Source organism: Protopterus annectens, chromosome 13.part0, assembly GCF_019279795.1.
Source record: "Protopterus annectens isolate FY-2018-M chromosome 13.part0, PAN1.0, whole genome shotgun sequence".
Classification (NCBI taxonomy): Eukaryota; Metazoa; Chordata; order Ceratodontiformes; family Protopteridae; genus Protopterus; species Protopterus annectens.
Window position 1 is genome coordinate 1,240,407,739 of NC_056747.1, and position 15,772 is coordinate 1,240,423,510.

Below are 15,772 nucleotides of genomic sequence, written 5' to 3' on the forward strand. Positions count from 1 at the left end.
TTGTTCAAGTTGTTATCTCTGCTACCCACAGATGTAGACATTAATTGTACAACTTGGTCTTTTAACTTGATGTGGTTTCTTAGGCATAGGGCTGAAACTTGTCGCCAGGTCAGACTACCACTTTGGACCACCTCAACTGTGAGTTACCCTACTTTATTATCTCCAATGCTGAACTGGCTGAGTACTTGAAAAAAGTAATGTTATTAATTCTGATTTACCACTGGTCCTCAAACAGTTCTTTGACAACTAAAATGTAGATGAACTTCCTCTGTTGGTTGCAGTGATAACTATATTACTGCCAGGGGTGTGAGTTAAAGTTTACTCTTAACTGACCAGATTTAATCCACAGGGTGAAGTTCACAGATGTTGGCAATCAATATTCTGCAATATATAGAAACAATCCACCATCACCTCCCAAACTTAACCCAACCCTACCCCTGCAGACTCACGTGTCTCATCCATTCTTACCACCCAGTGCTGCAGGACCATTTCCTGCAGGGGGGGGGGACAACCAAAGAACTGAGGTAATAGTTCCCAATGCCTGTTTAGGGTTTGCTGTTTAATATACACTTTTGTGGGCATTTTGGCATATAGAGTTCCAATTCAAGATGTCTGCCTTGGTCTGGTTCTCTTCAGTGCATTTGTGTCAGGCATAATCTGGGAGAACAGAGATCAGTATGATCCTGTTTGCTGATAGCACAAAGACAAGTGCAGCAGTGAGAGATGGGCGGGGGGGGGGTCTAGTGAAGGGATTAAAAAGGCTGGCCAAGTTTGGAGAAGGGTGGCAGTTGAGGGCTAATGCAGACAGATGCAGAGTTCTGTGCCACAAACATCTCTGGTGTAAGAAGAGAGAAGTGAAACCGATAGCATGAGAGGTAAATGATCTGTGGGTGGTGACCACTCCTGGACTGAACCACTTTAAGCAGAGGGAGAGCATGGTTGTAGCAGCAATACAATGCTCAGGTGCATCCTCAAGGGGAAAAAGTCCAGAGGAAAAAAGGTAACGAATGCTTCCATTCCATAGAGCCTTGGTCAGACCATACTTCCAAGTATTGCATGAAGTCCTGGAGACCATATAAGGAGAATGACATCAGGCTGACAAAAGGACTTCAGATGAAAGCTATTAGAAGGACCAATGGGATAGAGAGGAAAGAATACGAATACAAGTTAGAGAAGCTAAAGTTCTTTCAACTTGAAACCAGAAGAGAAAGGGAGACATGGTATTGGTGCACAAGAAGATGTCGGGGAGACATGAGATGGTCAGTATGAACAGGAAGGACAGATGGGGAAGGATATGGCACAAAGTAGCATATTGTAGAGACCAAATACTCTGAAACTGACATCAGGAGTGCTGAGGATCCATGGAATGGACTACTGAAATGGGTGGTGGAGATGGAATCAAAAGATGCATTCAAGAGGACATGGGACAGGTGGAAAATGGGTAAAGAAGGATCTGGAAAAAGCTCAAATGTTTGTAGAAGGTCAGGAAGGAAGCAGGTAGAATGTTGAGGCTTTTAAAGGATAGACTATTGAGACTTGCTATTTTCTTCTACTGTCAAATAAATGTAAAGCGATATAAAGTAATGTAGTATAGGACCCCATCCTGTGAAGTGATCATGTCATTTAAAATGATTTCATACAATAACTGAAACACCTCCACTTGTTAAAAAATTGCAAGATGACAGAGCATCGAATCATGGGTGTATGTTTGTGTGTATGTATGTATGTATGTGGACTAAAAAGAGTGCATCGTTAATTCCAAACCCTGCTTCCATCCTGACCTTCTACAAACATTTGAGCTTCTTCCTGTTCCTTTTTATTTAAGTTTACAATGGCCACTACTAGCTATTCCTTTCTGGTTGTCCAAGGAAGTAACCTGTAGCTAGGTGGGTTTGCAAACTTCTTAGGGATTTGAACTGTGGATTAAAAGTAAAAAGTTCAGCTGTGAGGGCTTTAGTGGGGTACTGAGTGGTAGAAATAGACCATCATCTGCTTTTTTTTTTTTTTTTTTGTGGTTAACAAGCTTAACTTAGGTGGCACATCATGCAGTAACAAGTTGTGAATATCGTGAGCGTTTCTGTTCACATCACAACAGCCAAGCACATGGCATTCCCAGCAGATGGATGTTACTGTTATAATCCTCCTTCCTCCAGGAACATACTTGCGACACTATTTCCTACACTTTCACCTGGGACAGGACAGTGGTGGTAGTAGGTACTTTATTCGACTCAGTCCAACCACTCATTCCAGCAATCTGGACTCCTTCTTGAATCCACAGCAAGTAGTGGTGTAGACAGACACCCAGATTCTATGCCAGTGAAATGATTCTCTGATAAGCATGATAAAACCTTTGGAAATTACCTTGAGAAATGTTAAACCTGATAGTTTTTTTTAAAATGGCAAGCACAAGTCTTTGTAACTTTCCTGTATTACTATATGTTGACTCCAAATCTGAATTGCACAAGTTCTTCAGAATTTTTCAGAAATAAGAGAGCTTTTGTTTTTCATATATGTGCTAACATGTTTTTCAGCTAAAAAATAATTTTACAGTTATTATGCCAAAGTAGTAAGTTGACATTTTGACCTCCCCCTACAACCCAGAGTGAGCTCTACTCATAACGATAGTAGGCTGAAATGTGGATACAAAACTATTGCAAGTAACTCAGCCAAAATTATAAGCCTTCTTTTTATGCAATCTTGTAATGTCTTAACTTTTGGACATGTTGATCAAAGACTTACAATACAGCTACTTCTCAGAACAAGTTACTAGTATGATAGTTGTCGCATCATAAAGTCAGTTCAAAATGTACTTTATACAACTTAGAAGGTGATTATGTGCATGTATGTGCTGTGCAAATCTACCTCCTGATAGGTAAACTAAATCACAGTTTTTCATGACACAGAGCATAAAAAGGGTCTATGAAAAATATGGGTTAGCAATATACTGAAAACTATCAAAGGTAGTAGCATCCACTTCATTTTACAAATGCAGTCTTGCAATTTAGGCAACCAGTAATGTGAACCAAAACTTGCAATATACACAGTCCCTGTGTGTGCCTTGCAAATGTGACAACTGCTATTTCTCAGAGTCAACATTTTTTTTTTTAATCTCATACAGCTAAGAAATTCAATGCTACAGTCACTGCAAAACTGCCACTACAGCAAACAGTTATGTGACACTAACAAATGTTTGTGGGGTTTTCATTTGGTAGGTAAATGGGAAATGGTATCTCAGAAATTCATCATGACATGCAGCTCACCTCCTGTAGAGACTGGGGTCTAACGCACCATCCTGCTTGTTCAGATTCCCAAGGGAGGGCCACTGACCAACTAGAGGGATGGTCATCTCTTTAGACAGCTGAGAATTTTCACAGGGTATTAAGCCAGTCCTGCAACAGAAAAACAAGAAAAAAACAATTGCAAGTGTTGTTTTGGCTATGTAGAGTATGAGACCACTACAGGCATACTGTGTGTGTGTGTGTGTGTGTGTGTGTGTGTGTGTGTGTGTGTGTGTGTGTGTGTGTGTGTGTGTGTGTGTGTGCGCGTGTGCTCGCGTGCACATGGCAGTGCTTCTGATACATCTCTGCTCCAAGTACACACTACTTCCTTCCTTGGATCCCCTTTTGATATGCACTAAATGCACATATACACTGATATAATCCAAATGTACAGCATTGTCTGGCATAGGATGTTGTGTTCTAAATATGTACTTTTGTGTAAGACTAAGTTTAGGACAGGCAGTATATATTTGTACAAAGCTTTGCATTAAGTATATACATTGTTTTTGTGCAAACCAGAAGCTAGATATTTTGAACATCAATGTTTTATCAAAAAAAAAAAGGCAAAGCTGGAAATATTGCATTTTGCTTTTGTTTTGTGGTGTTTGTTTTTTTGTGATGCTGATGACATGGATATGATTAATGGCCTGGGTCCTGGAGGGCTGTTGGTTGAAATAGCTGGGACTTGCATACAGTTCACCTCCTCTGACAGGATGGTTCAGGAGGGATATTCCACTTAGTCTACAATATGCCAGTCTTGCTGGCAAGAGCAGATGGCCCTCGTAAAATAAGAGAAGTGAGAAGCACAAATAAACTGGACATTTGTGGGTATTCATCACAAGAAAAGGGAGGTCTGAGTAAGGCATAATCAACAATCTGTCCATCATGCTGTGAGAATTTCATTACTTAGCTTTTGCCCACAGTGGGACTGAATGCGCAATAAGAGACAGTGATATGGTGACCAGAAATGGATACATGAAAAAAAATGTTTTCACTTCTTTAATCTTCTAGACTCCGCTTCCCTTCAAAGACAACATGTATGAATCTCTTGTACAATGGTACTATTTTCATGTGAAGTCTTCACTGGCAAAGTCTTCCTGACAGAGTAATACATTAAAGATGGGAATATTCCTCCCACCTGCAATCTTCAAGTCAGGCAGTACATGTATTTGTGGAGAAGTCTCAGATATACTTGCACGGAATGCACATTCATAGCAGTTGCTGCCCTTTTTCCTTTACTTTGCAACCTCATATTTTTAGACTTTGGTATATTATCCATAAACCATCTCAGGTACCAAACTTCTGCAAAGCCACTTTCTTTCAGTGCATTTCCATCTACGTTCTGCAGGGGTCTATATTGCTGCAAACAATGAAGCCTTCTTTATTAGGTAAACAAGATGATATGGATTCTCAGCATTGTTTCCATACACTCCAGGCTGACAAAAAGTATCAAACCTAAATTATTACCACTGAAACACTGGTTAATACCTTATTGTTACCTGCAGATGCATGATGTTATGCTAAAAAAGCTCTTTAGATTCAGAAATCAAAGTGTAAATCTGGGTTGCTATGCAGGTAAAATAAGAACAGGGTCTCTGTCCAGAATGTTGCTGAATGCCCAAATTGAATCATAGATGGGGGGCATTGTCATCCTTCTTCAAGCCATGAATGGGAAAAGGCTAAAATCTACTGATTTAAGCTATACATGCTGAACACACAACACTTGCACAGTGCAGGTGAAAAATAACATGCAGGCTATCAGTACACCCAAGAATGGTGCTTATATTCATAAGAAGACATCTCTCCCCAACTCCTGTTGCTGCTTTACATTATCAATCAACCATCACTTTTCCTCGCATTTTAGAAAGTTGATCCATGATTCTATGAACACCATTTAGGAATGTAACTCTACTTTTCTCCCTCCTTCCTGAATATGGCTGCATCCTATATAGCAGTTTCACTTTGGTACTCAGATGATTTTACAAATCTGTCTCATTCAAAAACGCTTCTAAGATGAAAACAGCATGCTTATGAATGCAAACAAATCTGAGCTTCCATTTTGATATGAAATGTGGCCTTTAAAGGACTATATAATCCCACAAAGAAACAGATCCACAATACTGCTACAGAGTGCGACTGCGGCCATTTTTAGCTCCTTGAACCCCCAAATGTCCATGTTAATACTCACAACTGCTCTTGTAGCTCCAGGATCACTCCTTCCAGCTCTCTTTTCTCCAGCTGGTTCTGGACTTTCATCTCTTCCAGACGCATCTGCAGTCGCTTGTTCTCAGCCTCTATGTCTTTTAGCTGTGATTCTCGTAAACGTACAAGCTCTTCCAAGTAGCCCTATAAGTTATGACAACCAGATATTATGTTAGACAGCTGATGTGGATGATTTCCAAATATTTAAAAATAGAGATTTTCATTGCATATAACAAAAGTGACAGCATTATTGCAAACAAGTGTATCATTATTAGTGTACACGTATGTAATTTCTTTCTTTTTTCTTTTTTTTTTTTTGGGGGGGGTGCTATATTTGTTTTCCCAAAGCTTATCATCAACTGCTTCCAGGATCTCTGGGCCTCTCCTCATCATCTGGGTCTGCTGACCTTCTTAACTCCCCTGGACTATCTTTGACCCATCCTTGTGGCCTGTGATGGGACTGAGGCACTTGGGGCAGCTGCCAATGGATGTTTTTCCTTTAATTCACAATCCCTTCGTGCCCACACAGTAACACTCTGTGGGTGCGATGTGCAATGCCTGTCAGTGTTGACCCACTCCTTAGTTTTACAAGGAGGTGACACATCAGTAAGATTGCTCCTCCCACCCACAGTCATCACTATGTGCTATTGTCTAACTGGTCTCTACCAGTGAGCTCAATTGTGCCAGTGTTCTCGACTCCCTCCCTCCCCCAGGATGGGCATGCCCATTCTCCCTGCTTGCGTCATCAAGCACCCAAACTGCAACTCAAACTCAAATTACCTTGGCCATAGTTAGGGCTTTATCCCAATATGCTATTAGAACAGGCATACAAATGTAATTTACATAAATAACTTACTTGTGAAGCAGGGCCTGTAAGTCATTTAAAAAGTCATTTCGATGATCACTAAATACTAATGTGTCACGGCTGTTTTTTTAATTTAATTTATTTTTGTGACTAGTTATTTATTTATTCTTAACAAAGCCTAAATATTTAGTCATGGAAAACAATAATGCATTTGCTTCTACACAATTCTACTCTGTACAGTCTTCATTAAGTCTTATTTCCTGAACCCCACCCCCCATAAAAACTTCCACATGAAAGGACAGACATTTGTTTGATGCTTGAGTATTTCCCCAGATGACTAACACTCCAAACTTGGTTTTGTTTCTGGTTTGCTGGTGGTGTAAATGGAATGAACCAATGGCTCTGTTGCTTGGTTTGCAGTAACTAAAATTTGTTTTGTGGAGTCTGAGGTTTCCAACAAACAGCACAATCATTATTACATGGTATTGTATCTTCTACAGTGAATGTGGTTATGGTTTAACCATCTAAACTGTTGTCATAGCTAGTCCATGCCTTAAAGCTAAATTACAGTCTATAATTGTTGCAGTTTGTATTTAGGATCATATTATACTCCAGATTTTTGGGGAAAAGCTTGCTAGGCACTCTTCTGATGTAAGAAAGGTGTTTTTTAACAATGTTTAAGTAGTTTTCAGCTCTCTTATGATTTAGTCTTGTGCTAGAGCATGATTAGCAGCTACTACAAAACAGCAGTGGGAAAAGCAAGCAGCTTTAAACAACATGCTTCAGTATGCCACACTTCTATGTGTGTGTGTGTGTGTGTGTGTGTGTGTGTGTGTGTGTGTGTGTGTGTGTGTGTGTGTGTGTGTGTGTGTAGTAGCCAAAGCATATTACAGCTTTTAAAGCTGATATTGAATCAGCTATGCTTCACTTCTGGCTACTGTTATTGAGGCAACATTAGGGTTGTCACAGCTTTCAAAACTGTAGAACACTGCTGTCCTAGAATTTTTTTTTTCTTTTTCTTTGTTTTCTAGCAGCTAATGCTTCATGTACTACAAGGACTTATGTGGCAGAACTAAGTTTGTTACAATGTTAAAATCTGTAAAACACATGGCTCTCCTGCCCTTTCTATCTCCACCCCCCCCAATAATCAATAGTATTTGGGAAGGTAAACATTCCATGCACTGCAAAGACTTATGATCAGGTATATCTTATTATAACAAACTGATTAGTTAGTATTGAAAGGGGTGTGAAGCAGCACATCTTTCAAGCTATACATCCCACTCATAGGGTGAATTCCCCAGCATCTACTTCTTGAACATATAGCAACTTGGATATGATCAAAGACCCAATCATAATCCTCTCTTCTTTGTTTTACTTGACAAATCAGAAACCTCTTTGACCAAAGTCCCTGCATCCCATTGTTTCTACCCTTATTCATGCCTTCCTCTAATTACTCTCCCATGAGATTATCTCATGGTTTAGAGTGAATCCCCATGTTAACTGCTTTTAGTAGATGCAGTCATGATATAGAGGATTATGATTGGGTTTCTGATCAAAACTAGTTTATTGTGTGTTTGAGACATGGACGCCAGCAATTCCCATTGAGATCAAAACTTGAGAGATGAATCCTGGCATGCAGGTGAAGAATGCATAATAAAAGGTTATGATCATTGAGACCCAGTCATAATTCCTGGCAGTGCATGGAGCTTTACCTAAAAAGAGAAAAGGATAGGAGTGTATTGTGTTTGAAAGCTAGTAAAGCACCAAGATCTGTCGGACAGCAGCCAGAAACAACATGCTCTTCTATAGAACTAACTACTTATAAAATCTGTTTGATACTTTGTTCTGCCATACTGTGTTTAAAATTGTTGCAGAGTGAAATTTTAGCAAAGTTATTTTGCCTCCTGCTCTATTTCTTTGCCAGCTATCAATCTCTGCCCTTAGTCCCTAGATGAGACCCAATCTTAATGGCACTTAGGTGTGCTTAACAAGGTTTTGTTAAGCACCCCTAAGCAGTGTTATGATCAGGTCTTGCACTACAGAGGTACTCAACATATCTTTTTTCCCCAATTTTGGACAGTCATCACAACACTCTGAGATACAAAAGAACTAATATACATTTACACCACGTGAAGCTTGCTGTTCTCCATCTATGGAACTTTTACTGTTATATTGATATACACATTTCCGCCAGTCAGTGTGTAGTTTATGACTTGTCAAAGACAACAGCAGACAGCCAAAGGGGACTGTTTGGGAGCTGTAGGTGAGCATCACCCTCAAAGATCATTTTCCTGCTTACTTAATTATGTTACAGATATAACCATTATAAGTGCTTAGTGACCATTGTACCATCATGGATTTTACCACTGTACCTGTGTGAATATGTTTGTGATAAAGGCTCATGTTGGAATTGCTCAGGTTTTGTGTGTCTGCATGTGTTTGGTTGTTTGTGTTTGTGTCTTGATATGAACATTGCTGAGGTCATCTGAGGTCCAACATCCCATAAGCTTAGCAGCACCACTGTGAAAGAAATGCCACACATGGATTAAAGCTATTCCACTGTCCTTGTGTGTTTGTGTCTTTATATGTACATTTGTGGGTTGTCCGAGATCTAACTCTCTCTCTGCCATGATCTTAGCCAGCATTAGTATGATGGAAATGCCACCTATGTATCAGAGCTATTCCACTTACTCTTGACAAGAAGTGCCTTCATTTGTTTATAGGATTCTCTAGAGGAACAGGATGTGAAATTATATTTCACTGGTATTTGGCATATACCAACATCTGCTGACATGGTTGTTGCTGTCTTCTCCATCTATTTCTAGGGATTAGATTGCTCTCTCACAGAAAAAGGAAAACTAGTTTTCAAATGCAAGACTTTTCTCCTTGTTAATTCCTTAACAAACCGATACAGGTTTATTTCTTTACACAAATTAGCTATGCTGCAAGTGCTATTTGTACTACCTGCTCCAACATGTTGGTTAAAAAAAAAAAGGAAAAAAAAAAAAAAAAAAGAAACAATGAAACAAACAAAAAAATGTGTTTTCTACTTTATCTGCTCTTCCTGGCTGGCAGTGATCATCTACATTCCTTTCTCATTATCCTCCGTTTCTCCCAGCATTCTTTCAAGTTGCATTTTCTACCATTGCTAATTGCCCCTTTAGTTGGTTTAACAATCCTTGCATTTTTTTCCTCTGTACTGACCTTTTGTGCATAAACAATCCTAAACTTCTGTTCTTGTTTTCGACACTTGTTGTACCAGCTGTCATCTGTGACCAGTGGAAGGTAGGGGTGCTCTGGAATGCTGTCGTCACTCGTACTGCTATCCATACTGTGCCGATCTTCATCATCACTTAGGTAGTCGTAGCTGGTGTGCAAAGAAACCAAGACATCCATTTGTAAAAGGTGAACCAGGAAGTGGACTTCAGCAAGCTGGATACAGAACTAATGAGTAGAAAAGTGAGTGACATCACGGAGTAATCCAGGGCTTAAAAGAAAGCTGTCATAACAGGCAGCTACACTTTTCTTAATGTGACTTGCATGGGAAGCAAAAATGTAGCACCATAACTTCGCATGAAATGACAATGTGCAATTATATCATTCTGTCCAACCATGAGTTTTCATTTTTAGAAATAAGGTACATCATAAGTTTTTTTTTTTTTTTTTTGAAATCTAGAGCTGTGGATAAGGAATTACAAGAGAGGAAGCAGACTGCTTACAATAACTTTCCTTTAAAATACAGAAGTATAACAAACTTGTAGATAAAGGTATGTTTCTTGTGAAACATTTTGTTAACTGTTCTCTCTATTTTTCCTAATATTATGGACAAATATAACTTTTATAGATGCTGTCTTTATAGCTCTCTGACTAAAACATCCAATGCTGTGAATCATGCGACGGTTATAAAGATTCAGACACCTAGGTATAGTAGACATTGTTCTTACCTGGGGTCCATGGACATCTACATAACTCATCATAATGTGAAAAACTTGGGGATGCCCTTCCTGCAGCTCTACTACGCATGGTTTCTGTAACTAGGTTCCATCCTTGGGCATCTAATCTTTTCATTTTAATAAATACAGTACCCGCTATCACCTCCTTTATATGAACCGATGATATTGCAATTTATGAGAAACTTTCCTCCCTCATCATTGTCTCTGATACTCGGGTGTGACACCCTAATGATACAATTCTCCTGCCTTAAGAAATGGATAATGTCTAGTACCTCCTACCAAATGTCACCAAAACCAGGAATATCACTGAAACTTAAACTCTGGCAGGCATCAGCTGTGCAAAAGTTCAGGATTTGCAAAGCTGAATAAATTCTCACTTTCTGGGAAGGAAGTCGCTAGTATAGGGGAACTCTTTACTTCCTCTAAGGGTGCAGTAACACCACAGCTGATTGCAATACGTTGGGAGCAAAAGGAGTATAGTCTACAGAGGAATGTGAATGGCTCTGTTTCCAAAAAAAAGATGTTTGATTGACCAGTTCCATGGCTTTGGCTCAAGCATTTAGTTGCAGTAGGTTCAGAGAACATTAGGCCTTTAAAACAAGGGAATCTCAATCCCCTCAGCAGATGATGCACCAGTCCTGACTCTTGCTCCATTGGGAACAGATGGCCAGTAGCACTATTATACCTTAGGGAATGAATGGGTCCACAGGGGTTTGGGGAAGGCTAGAGAGTGGGAGAATAATAAAAAAGATATTTGTCAACTTTATTTTAAATACCATTTTATTCAAAATTATATTTTTCTAAACTATTTGTCTTGTTGAGGGACATGATGGTAGCTAGCTGTGCAGAGCAGTCCAGATTTCCTTATCCTCAGCAGCAGTCTTCCCCATCTCAACCTGTGAGATTTCCAAGCATTCCCATCCAAGTTTAAATATAGAATCCCTTCAGTATGTCCTGTGACTGCCTCAGATTCATCCCAATAGGCTGTGCCTAGTACAATTCATGTGGGGGGGGGCCTAGGGGGCATCATCGCAGGACACCCTTTCAACGGACTCCCCTTAACAAGTAGGAGCAGTGGCTGCAACGCTGAAACCTAACGGATTTCCAGACTCTTCATTCTCTCTCTGCTCTTTGAAGGAGCTTCATTTCTGCCACTTATATCTGAGATCTTATCTTTTTGATCTCAGACAAAATTCCTGCACAGATTTTCTTTTCCATTTACTTGAGAGTTTTACTTGCTTCACTACCATAAATGGGACCGAGTGTACAACCCATGGAGTACTGCCTCTGTTGCATGCTACCAATGGTCAATCACACAGTTCCTTCGACTCTCAAATGTGTACAAGACTCAAAAATAATTAAAATCCTCCACCAAAGGTAGATCTTGGTCTGACAGCTCCTGCTAAATATTATGAAAAGCAGTAGTAGTGCCCTGAACTCAACTCACCCAATTGGGACCTGGAGACTAATGTAGCAAACTACCTCAGCTATTGTAACATTCTAGAATGTTTGGAGATTGCTATAATGAGGGTTGCCCTGAACTCAACTCACCCAAGTGGGACCTGGAGACTAATGTAGCAAACTACCTCAGCTATTGTAACATTCTAGAAGGTTTGGAGATTGCTATAATGAGGGTTGCCCTGAACTCAACTCACCCAAGTGGGACCTGGAGACTAATGTAGCAAACTACCTCAGCTATTGTAACATTCTAGAGAAGGTTTGGAGATCGCTATAATGAGGGTTGCCCTGAACTCAACTCACCCAAGTGGGACCTGGAGACTAATGTAGCAAACTACCTCAGCTATTGTAACATTCTAGAAGGTTTGAAGATCGCTATAATGAGGGTTGCCCTGAACTCAACACACCCAAGTGGGACCTAAAGACTAATGTAGCAAACTACCTCAGCTATTCTAACATTCTAGAAGGTTTGAAGATCGCTATAATGAGGGTTGCCCTGAACTCAACTCACCCAAGTGGGACCTAAAGACTAATGTAGCAAACTACCTCAGCTGTTGTAACATTCTGGAAGGTTTGGAGATCGCTATAATGAGGGTTGCCCTGAACTCAACTCACCCAAGTGGGACCTGGAGACTAATGTAGCAAACTACCTCAGCTATTGCAACATTCTAGAAGGTTTGGAGATCGCTATAATGAGGGTTGCCCTGAACTCAACTCACCCAAGTGGGACCTGGAGACTAATGTAGCAAACTACCTCAGCTATTGTAACATTCTAGAAGGTTTGGAGATTGCTATAATGAGGGTTGCCCTGAATTCAACTCACCCAAGTGGGACCTGGAGACTAATGTAGCAAACTACCTCAGCTATTGTAACATTCTAGAAGGTTTGGAGATCGCTATAATGAGGGTTGCAAGGGCCAAAGCCCCTTGTATGGGGAAATTAGTAGGATGTTCCCTATTACCTAAGGAAAACATGTTGATATGTTGTCCATTTGATCTCCAGAGTTGAATGAACAAGTTTTAATTAATATGGCAGCGGTGAGATCAGCTACATCACTGTGTGTGTGGATTTACTTTTCTTCTGTCCTACATACATCATTTATGTTTTTCTGTAGTTATTACCCTACTTTTTAGAAAGAACATTCTCTATAATAATATTGGTCATTCTACTCTTGAAATCCCACCCAGCTCACATTATTATTGCCAGCTTTGCTTCCCTCTGTACTGGCTCCCCCTTAAGCATGCTTTCGTATTCATGTCTCACATTGTCTGGAACTCTAGTTTAGTTCCTAGCTGCATGCTTTCTCTGCCAAGGTTGCATGTTTTTCTTATGTCTGAGTAGCTTTTTTGCAATAGTCTGCAGTTTCTTCTCATGTCCCAAAGACTTATGAATAAGTGGGTTGTTGACTCTCAATTTAGGTGTGTGTGTGTGTGTGTGTGTGTGTGTGTGTGTGTGTGTGTGTGTGTGTGTGTACCTCCTGCAATGCACAGGCATCTTCTCCAAGTCCAGCTCCAGCCTTACACCTGTTAGTAGCCAGGATAGGCTTCCTGCTCCTCTGTGATCCTGAACTGGCTAAACCGGGTACTGAAAAGAATGAACTAATAGATTGTTGCTTCTTTATTCACATTATTACTGGTAGCACTTGCTATCATCTAAAATCCCAACCTCACATATATGGATCAAGTTTAGCCATTTTCATGCCGTTATATTCTACTCAATCTCTTAACTCCCTTAGTTCCTTTGCCTTTTCTGCTTTGCTCTGTAAACCTGGAATTCAATCTCACTTGATCTCTGTCTGCATTCCGTACTCTTCATTTACCAAACAATACTTTATCTCAAATTAAAAACTTTCAGTCAACATTCTGTTGCCAGCTGCTCCACAAGCCTCGCTTGACTAAATTTAAAAGGCATGTTTAGCAAAATTGTAAAATTCACATTCTAAAACTTAGGGTGAGATTATGTGGGTGTTCATTTTGTCATCATCATCACTGTGGAAGTCAGCATTTGGATCTGTTGACAAAATTCAGTAGACCCAGTTTATATTATATATATATATCATGGGAGCAAGAAATATTGTTGAATGTCTCTTTGTTTGACAGCTGTTTTGTCAACACAATTTGTTTGACAAACTGCTGATCGACAGTTTTGTGAGACTACAACATTATTGGGTTTGGGGAATATTCCTTTTCCCTGGTATTGTGTGATCTCAGAGTTGAAATATATAATAAACAGGTGGTATGGGTGTGAAGGAGAGCGTGCCCCTGCAAAAAAGAATGCTTTAGAGTTCCATATTCCAAGGTTATTTCCCAGAGCATGAGCAGTCTTGTTGATGTCTTTTGTCGACATTACTGACTTCAACATTTGGTTGTTTCAAGTTTGCTAATCTGGGTAGACCTGCTAGGGAGATGCCCATTTTCAGTGGATCTCCACAAATTTTTTGCATGGGGTCAGGTTGTTGTGTCAACTGTTGCCACCTATCTCAATTCAGTACCATTCTCCATCTATCTCTGACAGTCATACCTCACTGTCACAGTTCTTCCAATGTAATCTTTTTTTCAAACTCTTTGCTGGACATCCTTATTTCCCCTTGCCTTCTTCTATACTCTCCCAAATCTTTTTCACCAGGTTGTCCTCTGTTTTCCTACACATGCATCAGAACCACGAACCACAATTGTCTGTTCTTTTTGTCTTTCTCTGCAATTGGAGCTTCTCAGATGCATTATGCTGGGCTACTAGTCTGGAGGTGTGCATATCCTTTATGAATATGGAGACATCACCGCCTTTGGAGCTTCAGTCCATGTTTCAGAGCCAAAAGATGTGGAATGAGTTATAGCCTGGTAGCGCAGGGATGCGTTCTGCTGCTTTAAATGAGTTCTCCATTGCAGCACAAATGTTGATGTTCTCCAATTTGAGGAGTGCTTCAAGTGAGTGCATCTTGAGATTTAGACTTCTAACTTTGAGCAGCATGACTCTCAGATTGTATTTATTTATAGCGGTTACAGTGATAATTTGGTCTTTGGAACACCACCTAAAAGGCATTATAGGGTGGCAAGAGCCTTAGCCAGTACCGGAAATCCAGAGGTGACAGATGCAGGCCATCTCTGGCAAAGTATCGAGGTTGGTCAGTCATGTCATCCCAAGCAGACAGATACTGGATTATAATGACACCAGAAACTTAGCCAATTGTTAAAATCGATAATTTTTTGTTTGCACTGCGTATCATTCTGGGTGATGGTAGGATACTGCTCAGGGCTAGTGTTATACCTGCCTGGGCCACATAATCCGAGAACTCCACCATGTCTCTTTTCATGTAGTCCAGGGAGGTGCATCTCAGGTCATTCACACCCACATGGACAATGACAGAGTCATAATTGTACTTGTTGTGGAGTGACCTGAGTGCATCTGTTATGTGTCGGATTCTGGCACCTGATAGACAGCTGACTGTTACCTTCTTCTTATTCAACCTAGTGAGTGGGGTATCTGTGTGCTTCACTTTTGAGTCACCTATGATTAGTGTATTGGGCAAGGTGTTTAGCCTTAGAGGCTTAGGTTGAGGGGCACACTGGAGGTGAGCTCTATGTCCTGTGGTTTGTGCTGTGTTGTGGTGGTCAAGTGCATTTCTGTCTTGGTGGTCTCTGCTGTTTGGGTAAATTTTTATTGAGTGCCTCCGCGAAGGTGTGTGTGTGTGTGTGTGTGTGTGTGTGTGTGTGTGTGTGTGTGTGTGTGTGTGTGTGTGTGTGGTTTGTGTTTTTATGTGAGAGCTGTGACAGTGGGTGTTCTGGAGAACTATGTGTTCCATGTGGTGTGGTGCAGGTGTTGACCTTCACCTCTTGACCAGCAAGTCTGGTCTTGGCTGGAGAGTGCACAGCTTCCAATTCAGTGATATAAGTGCATCTCTCACAAGTCTGAGTGTTGAGAGGTAAGAGGAGAGGGTTGTCTGTGTACATGAGGCAGCTGCTACACTCCCTCAAAATGCCCAAGTGCACCAGGTTAATAGGACAAAGCACAGAAAACTACCTTTTAATCATGCCAGGAGGGATGGTCATAACTACTACGTAGTAGAGCTATTTCCATGA

At 40.4% G+C, this 15,772-nt stretch overlaps 1 protein-coding gene across 2 annotated transcripts in view; it reads right to left on the bottom strand.

Annotated features, from left to right (window-relative positions):
• Nucleotides 1–15,772, bottom strand: part of RUNDC3A (RUN domain containing 3A) — a 356,931-nt gene that overhangs the window by 117,113 nt on the left and 224,046 nt on the right. For both annotated transcript variants that reach the window (XM_044055254.1, XM_044055257.1), the window contains exons 7-9: nt 9,490–9,652; nt 5,467–5,624; nt 3,261–3,389 (exon numbers count right to left, since the gene is read on the bottom strand). In XM_044055254.1, coding sequence (XP_043911189.1) covers nt 3,261–3,389; nt 5,467–5,624; nt 9,490–9,652 — 450 coding nt within the window. The remainder of the gene's footprint in view (nt 1–3,260; nt 3,390–5,466; nt 5,625–9,489; nt 9,653–15,772) is intronic.